This window comes from Narcine bancroftii, chromosome 10, assembly GCF_036971445.1.
Source record: "Narcine bancroftii isolate sNarBan1 chromosome 10, sNarBan1.hap1, whole genome shotgun sequence".
Lineage (NCBI taxonomy): Eukaryota > Metazoa > Chordata > Chondrichthyes > Torpediniformes > Narcinidae > Narcine > Narcine bancroftii.
Genome location: NC_091478.1, coordinates 87,577,464 through 87,594,430, shown reverse-complemented (window position 1 = coordinate 87,594,430; position 16,967 = coordinate 87,577,464). Strand labels below are relative to the sequence as shown.

The 16,967-nt window shown below is 38.7% G+C and overlaps 1 protein-coding gene across 1 annotated transcript in view; it reads right to left on the bottom strand.

Annotated features, from left to right (window-relative positions):
* Positions 1 to 6,027: 6,027 nt before the first annotated feature.
* shcbp1 (SHC SH2-domain binding protein 1) overlaps positions 6,028 to 16,967 on the bottom strand; it is a 29,003-nt gene continuing 18,063 nt past the window's right edge. The window contains exons 10-13 of the mRNA XM_069901695.1: positions 14,980 to 15,098; positions 9,758 to 9,844; positions 7,944 to 8,088; positions 6,028 to 7,607 (exon numbers count right to left, since the gene is read on the bottom strand). Coding sequence (XP_069757796.1) covers positions 7,255 to 7,607; positions 7,944 to 8,088; positions 9,758 to 9,844; positions 14,980 to 15,098 — 704 coding nt within the window. The 3' untranslated portion in view covers positions 6,028 to 7,254. The remainder of the gene's footprint in view (positions 7,608 to 7,943; positions 8,089 to 9,757; positions 9,845 to 14,979; positions 15,099 to 16,967) is intronic.

Here is a 16,967-nt window from a genome sequence, read left to right as displayed (position 1 = left end):
TTCCCATATGAGATGGAATGCAGTCACTGTGCATTTTGTTTTGTTGCAACATGGTCATTATTCATTGGTAAACGAACACTCAGTATTCAAGACCCTGTTATCTTCTGTTGCACTGGGATTTGATTTGATTAATGTCTCAACAGTTGCTTGATAGCTAAATCTTTCACTTCTGCTTTCACTGGAGGCTACCAAAATATATTTAAATTTATTCAAACAAAAGACTTTATATTGAAAAATCTCATGTAGAGTTTTACTGATCAGTTGAATTTAGGAAAATCTCAAGGAAATGAAAAATGCAACAAAACAATAAGCTGCTAATTATATAATTTTCTTAAAATTTAACCATTTTCCTGACTTCCCCACTCATGTCCTGTCCAACTCTTCCTATGCTCTGGAACAACCTTCCCAAATCTCTGTTCTTCCTTTTAAGAGCTTCCCTAAAATTTCCCTTTTTCAATAAATTTTAAGTACCTGATATTTTGTTTGTCAACCATTTCATTTTTAACACCTGCGAATTTTGTTACAATGTCAGAATCTTGTTGCAAGCATTCAAAGTAAAATAAATCAATCAATTCTCAAAAGGTAAAAGCAAAGAAAGAAATAAAAATAAGCAATATTTTAAAGTTAAAAACTAAAAGTAAAAGAGTTAAATTGTTTCATTTCTTGTAATGGAATGTTTACAAAATCTAAAGTGTGTACACTTGTGACAGTAACTGAAAGGTTTATCATAACTTGAGGAATAATGATCAACAGACATTTACAGCTCTTGCCAAGCCTAATATTTACTTCAAGCAACTGTATGAATTTGATAATTGTTTATCATCTGAGGATTGAAAATGGAAATGAACAATATTTGACCCATATTCTGGCCGTATAATAAAGCAACGGTAACCAGTAAAGCCACTGAAGATAGCTGAACTAAGGACCCTGCCTTCAAAATATAAGCTCCAGTAACAACCAGTGATTGAGATAATTGCCCTCAATTGCAACAACAATTTTCTTTGCACTTGGTATAACACCAAGCTGTGGAGTTTTCTTCTTGAAGTCTCATTGAATTACATGTTTAATAAGATTCTTTGATGTCTCAAATATGCTGTCTGATGTTACAGAAAGTCAAACCCACCTCACCATCAATGTCAATTCTTTTGTGTTGAAGCCTTGTATGTCTGGCAGGTGACTTGGTTACTAATGAGGATGTGCAAATTAAACTGCAACATTGATTACACCTTCATTCTTTTGCTGATATTTGAGAATAGGTTGGATTTGTTCTGCTTTTTGAGGGATGATTGTATGTGAGCAATTTTTTTTTTAAATTGCCAGTATTATAGATGTTCCAACGCTGCATGATTAGAGTTGGGTTCCATTGTGCCTGCATTATCCAATCTTTCAACCATTTCTTCAGATAACAAGGAGCAACTCACATTAGATGAAGAATGGAATTTTGCTTCAGGAAGAGACCGAGATGGGTCATGCACAGCACTTGTGGTAGGAAATCTCTGCATGTTCTCCAGATTCATCTTTTGCTGAGCTCTCTCAGGCTGAGGACGAAGACGATTTAATTGTTTGTCACCATTAAGCACAAGACAAAAGTGCTTTGTTTAAATCACAAGTAATTTCACTAGGTTTGGCACCTCATTTTTACATAACATGGAAATTATTCCTGCCGTGCTCTTCCACATGCCTAATTGAACCAGGATTGATCCCCTGGCTTTATAGTAAAGGTCAGCTGATATAGCTCTGATCGCCTGGGAATGCCAGCGTAAGAATTAAAAATAGAAACAGATCATTCAGTGCCAGTAGAAAGAGGAATAAAACCTTCTGAACATAATTCTGAGCATTTCCAACAACTTCTGTTCCTATTTCAGATAACAGCACCTGCATTTTTTTGATTTCTTGATGCCCCTGCTCCTCACGACTAACATCAAGAATACATGCCCCTGTGATGTGTAGACTGGTGAGGTCTACAAACATAAAACGAAACTGCAAGGGAAAATGGATGCAAGACCATGAGAAGCAGATTCACTGGTCATCAAATAATAAAAATACTACAAACATTTTTCAGGGATTTGTAGTCTGATCAATAACTACTCACAAAGTAAGAGCCAAAGGCTTTATTGATCTAAAGATCTAAGCTGGTTCAAGTTCAAGAGCAGGTATGAGGGAGGAGACATGGGCTCTCGGCCTTTAGTAAGGGTCTTAAGGGGAGGGGCTACGGGTTCAGCAGGTGGGCCAGCCTGTCCAGCTCAGTGGGGAACATGCCCGCAATACCATGTTTCACCACAGGATTAAATTCAGAAATAGCAGTAGCTATAATTAGATTAAAACTCCAGACTGTTTGATACTCACCAGTGTGCCTGAAGAATCTAAATGAAAGACCCATAACTGTGAAACAGTATCCCATAAATCCAATAGGAAAATAAGTGGCACTGCCACTGGAAAGGATGGATAGTGTTTCATCCAAAATCTGTAACATAGGACCCCATCTCTAAAAATATTCATTGGTCAAGCCCTCTTTACTCTTAGTCTGAGTAGCTTTTAGAGCATCTCTGCATTCTGTCTATATCCTCTTGAACCTTTGACAACTTTTAGCTCCGTCCACAACTCCAACTTTCGTGTCATCTGCAAACTTACTGACCCATCCTTCCGCCTCTTCATCCAGGTCATTTATACACACACACACACACATATATATATATATTAACACATACACATACATACATATATATATATCTCTCAATAACAGAGCAGGGGTCCCAGAACATGTCCCTTCAACACTCCACTAATCACTGACTCCAGGCAGAATACTTTCCTTCCACTACTACTCTCTGCTTCCTGCAATTTTTTATCCACACACCCAAAGTTCCACTGATCCCATGTAAATGACATTCTGGATGAACCTCTCATGGGGGACCTAGTCAAATGCCTTGCTAAAACCCATGTCAACCACATCTACCACCTCATTAATTTCTTATGTTACCTCCTCAAAAAAAAAACATAATTAGGCTCATGAGGCACAACCTTCCCTTCACAAAGCCATGTTGACTATCCTTGAGTAGACTGTCCTTCTCCAAATGCTCATAGATCCTATTTTTAAGAATCCTCTCCAATAGTTTGCACACCACAGGCTTTAGACTCACTGGTCTATAATTTCCATAATCCTCCTTATTACCTTTTTTTAAACAAGGAGACTACATTTGTCATTCTCCAATCATCCACTCATCCCCTGAGGACAAAGTAGATTCAAAGACCATTGTTGCTACTCCAGCTATCTCTTCTCTTACTTCCTTCAGCAGCCTGGGATATATCATGTCTGGCCCTGGGGACATCAATCTTGATATTTCTAAGAAGATCCAGCACTTCCTCTTCCTTAATCTCCACCTTGTTCAGCACACCGGCCTGTTCTATTCCGACCTCACCATGATCAAGGTCCTTTTCTTTTGTGAATACTGAAGTATTCATTTAGGACCTCCTCCACCTCCAGGCATGTTTCTCCTCCTTTATCCTTTAGCGCCCCCACCCTCATCTCATCATCCTTCTGCTCTTCACATTTGTATAGAGCGTCTTGGGGTTCTCCTTATTCCTACGTGCCAAACCCTTCTTATTCCCCCTTCGAGCTCTCCTGTCCTTTCTTAAGCTCCTTCCTGGCAACCATATATTTCTCATGAGCCCTTCCTGTTTCCTGCTTCTTGTATCTAACATATGCCGCCTGCTTCCTCTTGATTAGTTGCCTCACCTATTTTGTCAGCCATGGTTTCCATGTCCCAGTGGGACAAACCTATCCTGAACCCAGCACAAGTGGCAAGTGGTCCCTAAACTTCCTTCACATTACTTCTGTGCTTTCACCCTTGAACATCTATTTCTAATTTACTCTCACTAGTTCTTGCCTTATCACTTCATAATTAGCCCTTCCCCAGTTAAGCACTTTCCCTTTTTCTGTTTTTATCCTTTTCCATCGCTATGCTGAATCTAAGGGAGCTGTGCTCTCACTCTCACCAAAATGCTCCCCCACCAAGAGGTCCACCACCTGATCAGGTTCATTACCCAGAACTAGATCTAGTATGTCCTCTCCTCTCATTGGCCAGTCCATATAATACTGTGTCAGGAATCCTTCTTGAACACACAAATTCAGCCTCATCTATCCCTGTTGGAGTTAGGTACCAGTCAATATTAGGGAAGGTGAAATCACCCATAAATGCAAACCTGTATTTCCTTCACCATTCCAAGATCTGATTGTTTTTCTGCTCCTTGGAGTCCCAAGGGCTATTCAAGGGCCTATAAACCACTCCCAGCACATTGATAGCTTCTTTCCTCTTCTGATTTCTACTCAGTGGACACTCCCTCTGTAGCATCCTCCCTTTCTATAGCCATGGTGCTAGCTTTACTCCAAATCTCAGAATAGTATGCAGGAGTGATAAACAGATCTCATTATTCTGAGATAGCAAAACATTTTCTTTCTTCTATTGGGAGGATAGGTGGGAATATCAAATGGAACCAATTAAATGAATTTATAATATAAGTAAAACATAAAGAAAGCATAATGGTTTACTGCCATACACACAAGTACAATGTACACATGCATCAATTTTTTTCACTACCTGCACCCAAACAGGGATTTTTTTGTGAAAGTAAAAAACCAGAATCATGTACATTAAATTACCCAAGTATGGAAATAGGCAAAAATTATAAAGGTTGGATAGATTATTATAAGTTACACAATGCAAGAAAACAAAGTGTTTCAGTATTACAGATAGGACATTTTTTAGTAGTTTAGGGTTAAGGTAGTAAGGGAGGTTCAATAACCTGATAGCTGTTGAAAAAACCAGTTCTTGAACTGGACTTCAGGGCATTCTTCCTAAAGCAGCAGTGAGAAAAATTAAATGCATGAGAATGCATGCATTCAAATACAAAATATTCATTTCAAAGCTTTTGGAAATTTAAGATTCTATTCATAGATTTGCATAGAACAGTACTAATCCACAAGTGAACCAGATCATGGAGGTGCAGGCTCGTATTGGGCTGACATCACAATGGTCCTGGTGGGGGGGGGGGGCGAAAAGGATTATGGGAGTGGTGCTGATAAGCTCTCAGAGAGTTCCAGTAAAGTCAGTGGGTTGGTTCAACTCGCTGACACCTTGTGTGTTTTTTTCTTTCGTTCCCTGCACAGCGCACCGACCACAATAAGAACATCTTCTCTGAATGGTCACATTGATGGGAGATGCGGTTAAATGCAAAAGAATTCTTGAAAAGATAAAATATCAAATATTATTCTAAAATTTACCCACATAGCACAGAATTTTGCAACATCATTAGAAAGTAATTTGGGCTTTTGTTTGAAGAAAACTTGAGCAGGAACTGCATCCTGGTGTCAGAATAACATTTCCTTCATAGATCTGAGATCCTTGTATCTACATTAATGCACAAAAATAACAATATGCTTAATCTAGATTCTTAAATTGTGTTCATCATGTGCTATTTATTCAGCACAAAATAATTAGATTCTGGATTATTTCTACCAGACTTAGTTTTTTTCATTAAATGATAAATTGGTCTGGAATTTGAATCTATACATCAGTGATTCTTTCATACTTGCATTGAGAAAAAAATCTAAATTAATTGGAAATCAATTTAAAAAAATTATTAGGTCCAAATGTAAGCCAGTTGAAACTTTATTCTAAATAAGGATCTCAGTAATTAAACCAATAAAAATAAGTTATTAATTGGAACTGTCAATAGTAAAAACATGAAGTAATTAGTGGTTGATGAAGTAAATGACAGTAAAATCCCCGCTATCCAAAATTCAAGCAACCAGCAAATAAATTGCGGAAAGCAAAAAGGTAAAAAAAATTCAGTTTGCAAGCACGCAACACACAATCTCAAGCAACCAGAAAATTCTCTTATTCTGCATCTACCAATCCCCATAAGTACTGTAGAAGATGCATTTTCATGTTTATTTTCTGCTTTACCTTTTGATAAAATGTATCACAATGGCATGACAGTGTATCAAATCAATATTCATGCAAAGTTACATAACGTTAAACTGTCATAAAGCTTCCTTTATTCAACACAAACAGAAATTCACAAATTCATGCACAATAAATATGAAGTAATTGTTCAACATGGATAATGAAAAATAAACAATTGCCAGGAACTAAACCTAGTCACATGAATACGTTGATGGTCAACAATTTACTTTGTGCAAGAACCAAAACAAAATGCAGAAGATAGAATAAAAGCCAAATAATTGCAGTGTTGAAAATAAACAGACCAGAAATTAATAAAGACACAAGAGACAGCAAACACAAATCAAACTGCTGGAGGAACTGCGTGGGTCAGGTAGCATCTGAGGCAGTGAAACAAATTCAAAGTCTCAACCCAAAATATCAACCATCACTCTACCTTCACAAATACTTCCTCACCCTCCAAGTTCCTCATGCAGTTTGTTTTATGCTTTTTCCTTCAGAAATTAATGAGTGTAGAAGGGACGTGTGGCTGTAAAATGCCATTAATGTCTCATTCTTTAGGTGTTTAACACTTACTGAGTAGAGAAGGCAGCCGCCAAGGGGCTCTTAGAATTTCACAAGTGCTTTACATTTTGGGGCTTAATGTTTACATCGATGACGTGAAAATTTCTATAATTAATTCTTGATAAACTTTACAATAGTTAAATTTTACTTCCTTAAATGGATTGTAACAAAATTGTATGTGCCTTTCTGCAGATTATGAAAATGGCTAAATGGCCCTAAAAGATAAATTAACTGGTTACAATTCAGCTGTAAGTACCTTTCTTCGAACAAACTGGTGTGTATATATATATATATATATATATATATATATATAGATATCTATCTATCTATATATATATATATAGAGAGATATAGATATCTATCTATATATAGATTATATAGATAGATATATATAGATATATATAGATAGATAGATATCTATCTATCTATAGCTATACATATATATATATATATATATATATATAGATATAATATATTAATGAGTGTAGAAGGGACGTGTGGCTGTAAAATGCCATTAATGTCTCATTCATTAGGTGTTTAACACTTACTGAGTAAGTATATATATCTATATATATATAAACTATACACACACACACACACACACACACACACAGACACAATGTTAGGAATTGTAACTTGCCATTTTACATATACTAATTTTAAAAGCAGCTGTACAATTTATGTACAAATATACATTTCTCATACAAGGTTCAGATACATGGAGATGTAATTAACAGTATACAATTCCAAAACTTCCTTTTCCATTTTTCTTAAAATGATTGCCTACAATGGATGGGAATATTTCCTGTGGCATTAAATTATTCATCCCACAGTGCACAGTTTCATTTAATCTACTTTTGGACTGTTCCCTCTTTGTTGCAGAAGTACAAATTAGTTCATTTGTTATTGCTTCATCACATACAGCAGTATCAAGGGGGCTCAAGACAACAATTTCTTCACTTGGAGCAGGAACGCATTCCTCAACTAATAAACCTGGTATTTGCTGTGCGACGCAGCAGCTAGAAGTCAACTCCATGCTTTTTTCATTGAAATCACTTTGTAATTTATTTTGCTCCACATCACCTAAAGAACACAAAGAAACAGACCTTTTGATATGTTTTTACCTTGTTATTTTGCATTTACTAGCCAAGATAAAGGCAGCAGTAATGCAATATTAATTCGTTTTTAAACTAATTCAGCTGACATTCCAACTGGCCAACAGGGATAAGTGAACTATTTTTTTTCACGAGAATTACAAAAAAATCAACTGAGAGAGCACTCATTATACAAAAAATAACTTTTATTCACTAATCATTCGCAAAACATCTGAGTGTGAGTCCTCAGTAAGGTGCAGTATTCAAATCAAGTTATATTTTCACAAGACATCCGACAAACAACAACTCATTCCTTTCCACTTACTTGTCAGCTTCAGTGCAAAGAATGGTTTGTTTTTTTTGAAATTTATCGCAAATTTGGACAGGGTAAATCCATAGTCTTGGTGATTATGTACAAGATTATTCATTATTGTTATGTCTGGCACATCATATAGCTGCTCCATGAAATTCTGCAACAAATTGAAATAAGTTCAATTGAAATTCTTGGGATACATTTTATACCACACATATGGATATATCCAGTTGCAAAACAAATTACACCCAGTTATTGGATACTTTCTGGCACATGCCAAAACATTTTCTTCCAAAATATGAACACACATGGTGTTCTTTCCTTTTCATAAACATAAACTTCCTGTGTTCTCTGCCTTAAACCCAAGAAATATTAAGTTTTAAAACACCAGTAAAAGAAGAAGATTCAAATATTTAAATAGGATCCCTTCATCCATAATTCCGAAAACCGAACATTTTTTTTACTGCATGTACAGTTTATTTTCAGGTGTTTGAGCTAGTTTAAGTTTGAAGTTTCGCTGTACGATTGTCCTTCAGCAGAATTTCAGCAAACCCCGCTGATCAGGTATTCGATAGGAGTTGCTCTGGGTGAAAGCAGCAGCACTGCTCGGTGGGCGACGGGAAGAGGGGCAGCACGACTTTGGCAGGTGATCGAGCGGGAAGAGAGCAGCAGCACGGCACGGGCAGGTGGTCAAGCGGGGAGAGAACACCAGCGTGGCTCAGGCAGGCGGAGACCGAGCAGCAGGATGGCACGTGTGGGCAAGCAGGGAGGGAGCAGCGGCACAGCTCAGGCGAGCAGGGAGAGGGTAGCAGAGCGGCCTGGTCGGGCAAGCAGGGAGAGAGCGGCAGCACGGCTCAAGCAAGCAGGGAGAGGGTAGCAGAGCGGCCTGGGCGGGCAAGCAGGGAGAGAGCGGCAGCACGGCTCAGGCAAGCAGGGAGAGAGAGGGTAGCAGAGCGGCCTGGGCGGGCAAGCAGGGAGAGAGCAGCAGCACGGCTCAGGCAAGCAGGGAGAGGGTAGTAGAGCGGCCTGGGCGGGCAAGCAGGGAGAGAGCGGTAGCATGATCTGGCCGGCTGAGTGGAGAGTCTATCTTTACCTCACTTCTTACCATCCCCCCATTCAATGCCACTGAAACACCCACCCCCCCCCCCACCCCCACAAGCAATAACTTAAAAGTACTGTTGTTTTAATATTATTCAGTTATCCAAAAAAACTCCTGTAATGCGTGTCATCCAAAAAGTGTCTGGTCCCAAAGATTTTGGATAAAAGGTTAAGCACCTGTACTTCCAAAATTGTAAATGCAAGTTTTCAACCTGTCACCATGGTATAAAATCACAGTAGCAGGTTTATCACTGAAATCAGCCAAATGGAATGACTATTAAAATCAGATTTATATAATACAGACAATGTTACTTAAGTGGCAATTCCAAAAATTGACATTCAATAAAAATGTAAACCTTTCATTACAAATGAAAATTGTTCGAACATATAATACAAGATGAAAGCTCAAACAGAGATTTTCAGGAAGATTAAAAAAGGAATCTAGCATTCATACCTAAACACAATCCTGACACTTCACCACATGATGTTTTTGTATTTGATAACATAATTTGAACAATCCTTGTCTCATCATACAAGAAATAATTTAGATTCATTGTCATTTAAAATTCCAAGGCTCTTTCCTAGAATTATTCCCTTCATTTTATCCTTTTCTCATTAATTATCTGCTGTAACTACATCATTTTTGGTCAAATGTCTGGTTATTCTTGTGTTATACAAATGCAAGTTGCTATTGTGTTGCTTGCATTCCCAAATATTATTGGACTTACCTTAATAAGTATTCCCTCCTTGCAGTGATGTATATCATTGCCAAACAGCTCACATGTACTACTAGGGTAAATTTCAATGCCTGCCCCCTGTTGAAAATGACAACATTAGTATTTTTCCTGTTAATCTGCAATATAAATTGGCAATTTTGCTTTAATCTATTCCCACAAAGCAGTGCCACAAAGCCTCCCAGATTAGATGCAGTCAAACACTTAATTCACACACATTTATGTCTAATATATTGCTCTGCAAGTCTTTTTTGTACATTGTATTTCAATAGCATATGGCTGAATGCAACAGTTAATGAATAATGGCACTTAATTTTATTCTTTTTCCTCTATTTTTGCTTTGCTTTTTGGTGAAAAATGTTCCAAATCTTTAGCTTTTGCTTTTTATACCCAATTCTTTCTTTGATCATTGGAATTAACAAGGTGACAGATACTCAATGTAGATTACTGCTAAAAAGGAGAGGAATTCGTCTAAATTTTTGAAATCTCACTCATTCCAAAAAAATTTGCATTAAAAATGTTGTTCTTTGAGCATATACAATCAACCTACTGAAATCCTGGTTTTAAATGACCAAATGGGATGACTGTTCAGTATAAAATTGATGTTACTACATTAATTCTGACACATTTGTGCAAAAGGGTAAAATGAATGCTATTTAAATAAAATAGAAGAACAAAATTATGAAAAGAAACAGATCATAAAACACAGGGAATGAACAATTTGCAGTTAGAAAAAAATATCTTTTTCTCAAAACAGTATTTTTTCAGTCATAACAAGATACATTAAATCATTACATTTTTTGGAAAAACTAAATGTTCCATTGCAAATTTTCCATGTGATATATTTGATTAATGGTGTGTTACATTTCTAACTTCACCCTGTTAATAATCTCAAAAAAATAGTTTGGATCAATCATTGCATTTTACTCAACTGCCCCCCCCCCCCCCACCCCAATATACCATCTGCAAGATGCAATGAGGCAATTCAAGGTTTCTTTGACAAAACCTTCCAAAACCACCATTTCTACCACACAGAGTATGAAACAAGTATGAAACAAGAAGTTCAAGTTTATTGGTCATCCAGTACAAGCCAACAAAACAGCATTCCCCGGTCCATGGTGCAGAACAGTGCAAAACACGCATACAGACATAACATACATGCAGATAAACAATACATATACACCGTACACATGTTCATATATGAATATAAAGATTCTTAATAAATAGTAGGGTTGCGAAAGAGTTGTTTTAGCAGTCTCACTGCCTGTGGGACGAAGCTGTCCCTCACCCTGGTGGTCCTTTTTCTCGACAGGAACAGATAGAAGATGCTGAGTGCAGGATTGTAGAAGTCCTCACTGATTTTGAGAACCCTCTTTTAAACAACAATCCCAGTAAATTCCATTGATTGGGGGTGGGGGTGAGCTGCCTTTATGGTCTTATGGATTGATCTCCAATCCAATTCTCCACAGCCACAGCACCACACAGTGTTGCAGACAGCCAGGATGCTCTCGATAAAGCTCTCGGAAGTTGACAGAATGATGGCCAGTAGCCTTGCCTGCCTCAGCCTTCTCAGGAAGTGCAATTGCTGTTGCGCCTTCCTGACAAATGAGGAGATGCTGTGTGTCCTGGATAGGTCACTTCTTAAGTGGACTACAAGGAACCTGCTGCTCTCCACTACTGAGCTGTTAATGCATAGTGGAGGAGGCAGTCGCCCATGGTCCTCCTGAAGTCTACAATTGTCTCCTTTGTCTTGTTCACATCAAAATTCAGGTTGTTATTCTTGCACATTTTCATCCGATTTTCCAATTATTCTCTGTATTTCGACTCATTGTTGTTGCTGGTGAGGCCAACTACTGTCATATTATCTGCAAATTAGACACTGTTGAAGCTAGATCTGGGCCAAGGGTCAATAGCACGAACAGGAGTGACAAAGTACACAGCCCTGAGGTGCACCAGTGCTCAGTGTGACGGTGCTCAATGATCTGCTGCTAACCCAGAGAGACTGCAGTCTTACCGTTAGAGGAAGTCCAGAATCCAGTTACAGAAAGGCTTCTGGGGAATGATCTAATTAAATGCCGACCCGAAGTCTATGACTGCAGTCTGGCATGAGGTGTCGTTCTCCAGGTGGGTCAGGACAGGATGGAGGGACAAGGCTGTACCATCATAGGTGGAACAGCTTCATATGTAGGCAAATTAAAATGGATCCAGTGTCTCTGAGACGTGCACTTTGATGCATTCGATCACCAGATGCTTGAAGCATTACATAATGATGGAGGTTAGTGCAACAGGGCAGTAGTCATTGAGGCCTGTTAAAGTCACCCTCTTTGGTACCAGAATGATGGTGGCTGTCTTGAAACCCGTGGGGATGATTGGTGTGTTGAAGGCCTCCATAAGGACCTCTGTCAGTTGGTAAGCACAGTCCTTCAGTATCCACCCAGGCATGTTGACATATCCTGCTGCCTTGTGTGAGTTCACCCTGCATAGGATTCTCCTCACCCAGCGATGCAAAGGTCCTGTTCTTCAGGAGAGGAGCTTTCTTTGGTGTCAGTCTGTTCTAACTGTGCAACCATACTAGAAGATGTTCAGTCAGCCCAGAAGGGAGGTGTCATTGTCGTTGACTCACAAGTTCTCTCGTGGTCTGCCTGTATATCCTCTGTGCATGCCCATGCTTTGCCTTCCAGATTGCTCAAGAGAGTTCATCCCTAGTTAAACTTAGTGCCAACTTGTCTCCTGTCCTGAGAAGCGCATGGACCTGGAGTCCAACCATTGTTTCCGGCTAGCGCTCATTGTCCAGCATTTGATCTCTGTGGCATCCTCGGTGCATTTCCTAGTGTAGACAGTCACTGAGCTCGTGTACTCCTCAATAGTTACATAGCCGTTGTAGGTGGCCGCCTTCCTGAAAACAGCTCCAGTCCGTGGTCTCAAAACAATCCTGTAGCCTTGCTATGCCCTCTACCTCCAGCCATGTCCTGATATCCCTACGAACAGACTATTCGTTTTTCAAGCAGTCTGTGTGCTGGGGTTAGTAGGATGGATGAGGTGACGTAGGGGTGAGGGGCAGCCTTGAACGCACTAGGAATGTTGGTGTACACATGATCTAGAAAAGGGTGGCCAGACTTTTATTTTTTAATTTAGACATACAGTACAATAACAGGCCATTTTTGCCCATGAGTATGTACTGGGGGTGTCGGTTAATTGGGAGGCATGGACTCATGGACCAAAATGGCTTGTTACCGTGCTGTATGTCCAAATTAAAATGTTGGCCACCCCTAATCTAGAGTGTTTTCTCCTCTGGTTGCGAAGTTGGCATGCTGTTGAAACCATGGTAGAGCAGTTTTCAGGTTAGCATGGTTGAAGTCGCCAGCTATAATCATGCAACTGTCAGAGTGAGACGTCTGGACTTTGCAGGTGCACATGAAGCTCCTTCGTTGCTTCACCCTCATTCGCCAAAGGTGGTATGTACACTGCAGCCATCAGTGCGGCTGTGAATTCTCTGGGCAGGTAGAAGGGTCTGCAATTCACCATCAGGTATTCTATCTCTGCTGAGCAGAAGTTCTTCACCATAGAGACGTTTTGTACCAATTCTCACTGATGCAAATTCACAGAACCCATCATCAAGTCTTGCCAGAAGCAGCAACTTCTCCACCTGCCCTGAAGGAGTTAAGGCCATGAAGCTGGATGGCTGAATCTGGAATGGAGTCCTGGAGCCACGTTTCTGTCATCGTCAGAGCACAGCCGCCCCGCAGTTCTTTCTGGTTCAGATGCAGCCTCAGGTCATCCATTTTCTTCTTCTAACAATTTTACATTGGTGAGTAAGATCGTCAGGAATGCAGGTCTGAATGAGTTAACTCTCAGTCTAAACCGGATACCCCCCTGCTTCCTGTACTTCCGACATCTTCCCATGCATCTCCAGCGATCCGTTCTGCAGTTTACTGCAGTCTGGTTCACTTCCTTCAGCAAGTTAAAGCCGGTCAGTAACTTATAGTCCAACAGTCCAGTTTGAAAGTGTAAGTTGCATTTCTTCGCTCATAGACAATGCTTGTAGGATAGGGGATTTCACCATTGTATGGAGCGAAAGTGGTCACGGCAACCTCGTGCACTATCGTCTTATGAAGATATGAACAAAATCTCTTGATTTTTTTCCCCCTTTCTGCTACACGAGGGCAATTTGGAAATATGCTAACGTTCCACCGTCACTGCTGCTTTAAAACACTGGAACTCCATCCACATCACATAGAATGGTGCAGTTCAGGAATAGTTGACATCACAGGCCACAACTCTTCATCAGTATTAATGAAAAGTTCTGGCCTGCAACATTGACCCTTTTACTCCCACTGATGACGCTTGAGGTGCTTGAGTTCTTTCAGCAAATTATGTTTTGTTCTAGAATCTAGCATCTGCAGTTTCTCGTGTGTCCCCAGGTCAACCAGAATCTGAGCAAGAGGAAACAAGTTGATGTTTCAGAACTGAAATGTTTTCAGCTCAATCAAAACATTTCCCTTTGCAAAGATGCTGCATAATCTGTTAATTGTTTCCAGCATTTTCTCTTTTTATAACATTTAATCATACTTCATTTCATTTGGTTTAAATATTGCTATATTTTTAAAAAGCTCATAAAATCCATAACGGCTGTTTTAAGCCTACCTTCTTATAAAATATATATTATTTCCATTTTTTGTTAAACTACTGTATACAGAAGAAATTAACACATTTATGCTTTCCTACATAATTCTAAGACCAAAAACTCATACATAACTAAAAGGGAAAGTAGAAAAACAAGTCAAGTTAGTCTACAGTACAAAAGAACATCAGATGCTGGAATCTTAAGCAAACACAGAGAAGCCTCAACAGGCCAGACAGCAAACATGAAGGAAATGAACAATGCTTCTTTCATATTAGGATCCTTTTTCGAGACTAGATACCACTCTGCTATTTAAGCTACATCCATTTAATCTCTTCATAATATATACTATATAACTAAAATAACTATTCAAAAAAACTATTTGAAAGTTTGTTTCCAGATCAATATAATTACCAATTTAAAACTGATATTTTTGTAAAATTTAGGCCTTGTTAATTACAGAAATTCCAAGAATACAACTGATCTCTTCAATCAAATTGAAATCTTATTGCAGCACATCATACTGAAAGTCAAAACTTGAGGGATATCATAATGTTCAAATATATACAATTTTGATTATGCCATGAGACGATACCTTTGCTCCATATAGGTCACAATTTTTCATGTGCAGTTCTGCTGAGGTTCTCAACACAACGCCAGTAGAGTCACATTGTAATACACAACTCTCTAAAATTACCTTGCCTTTACGGACACCTAATTAAAATAGAATAGATAAGTTATTCAGTCTAAAATAAAACAAACACTTTACATTTCACTGATTTTATAGAATAATCAGTGCTTTAAATACTTTGCTTATTATGAGATTATTAAGATGGGGAATTAATATTTGATAATGCAGAAATGGCTAAGGCTTTGAATGACTTCATGGTGCCTAACAAACCTAAGAGAGATGTTACTGATGCAATGGGAGGAGAGGAATGGGAGAGATACAATCACTATAGAGGTAGTGCTGAACAAACTAGTGGGCCTTAAGGTTAATAAATCCCCCAGTGGGATGCTTCAGAGGGTTCTGAAAGAAGTGGCGGGAATTATAGTAGAGGAGCTTGTGATAAATTACCAAAATTCTCTGCATGAATCTCAAATGTGGTTTGAGGGTGAAGCAGGTCATAAGGAAGCCGGATGGAATATTGACCTTCATTGCTGGAGGGATTGAATTTAAGAGCATGGAGGCTCTGCTGCGATTGTCTAGGGTAGCTATTCTCAACAGGGACAACAGCCTATTTAAAGAGAGGGGGCAACCAGTGAAATCCTTAATAAAAGGGGCCCCAACCTGAATAGAGGGCATGGAGACTGAACATATTTGAGGTTCCAAAGCAATGCAAGATTTTTTTCCAAAGTTGGAAGCATTTGGAGATAGCCTTGACAAATGCGAAAAATTAACAATATTAAATTAACAAGAGGGTTCCTTGCTTTGATGATTGTGTTTGACTGGCATGGAATAATCTTTGCCTGTGAATTTCCAGCCACGTAGTTTTCCTCTTTTGTTCTATCGCATTCAATTCCAGGAAATAAGTGTGCAGGCCGAAAAGTTTTACTCCATATTTCTCGCGTCTGCAAGCGCCCTCACGTTGCTTTGACTTTTCATGATGGGTAGTGAATCACGTATGGGTCCTTCTGCTAGCTTTTATTGAAGTTGTGTATTGTTCATTATTTTCCATAAAATTTAAACCGACTTTTCAGCTAACCCTTTTGTTTTGTTCCTTTCAGAAATAATTTTTCCCACGAGTCCTTTGGCAAAGAAGAAGTGCTGGCAGTATTTGGTGGAATATTTATCGTATGGTTTCATTACATCTCCGCAAAACCCTTTTCCCATGTGTTTGATTTGCTTGAATACATTTTTAAATGAATGCACGAGGACAAGCAAGCTGAAACAACATTTAGAGACTGTACATAAATAAGATAAATCCTTCGATTACTTCAAAACACCACAATAATTTTGAGAGAGGGTCAATGCTCAAAAGATGATTACTGAAATGTCACAGAAATTAGAAAAAGGGGCTTCCTCCATCACACAAGATAACTGAATCTATTGCTAGCAGTGGAAATGCTCACAATGTCACTTACTTTGCCTTCAGAGTCCATAATAATATCAGACATCATGAACTTAAATGCCAAGGAATCCATTCAGGCAATTCCTTTGAGCAGTTCCACTTTTTTTTTTAGAAAAATTGATGAATGGCAAGGGGCATTGGAAAAACAATTAGTCATTGCATTACAATCCAAGAAATTCTCTTTACTATTAGACAAATCCACTCTGCAAAAGAATGACAGTCTTCTCATGGCTTATGCTAGATTCTGGAATGGAAATGAGCTGATGGAAGAGATGTTGTTTGCCAGAACAATTAAAACAGATGAAGGGAGTGACTATTTTCAAAGAAGTTAAGAATTACATGTATAAGAACAGTATTCCATCAAGAACAGTTGCCTGTGAAACTAATGCTGCCACTTCAATTATTGGATGATACAGATGGTACATCACACACCTGAAAAATGCTATACATGTCCCTTCAGTCTTTACTGTTCATTGCATAATTCTTGGGGAGCATGACGTGGCTAAAAATT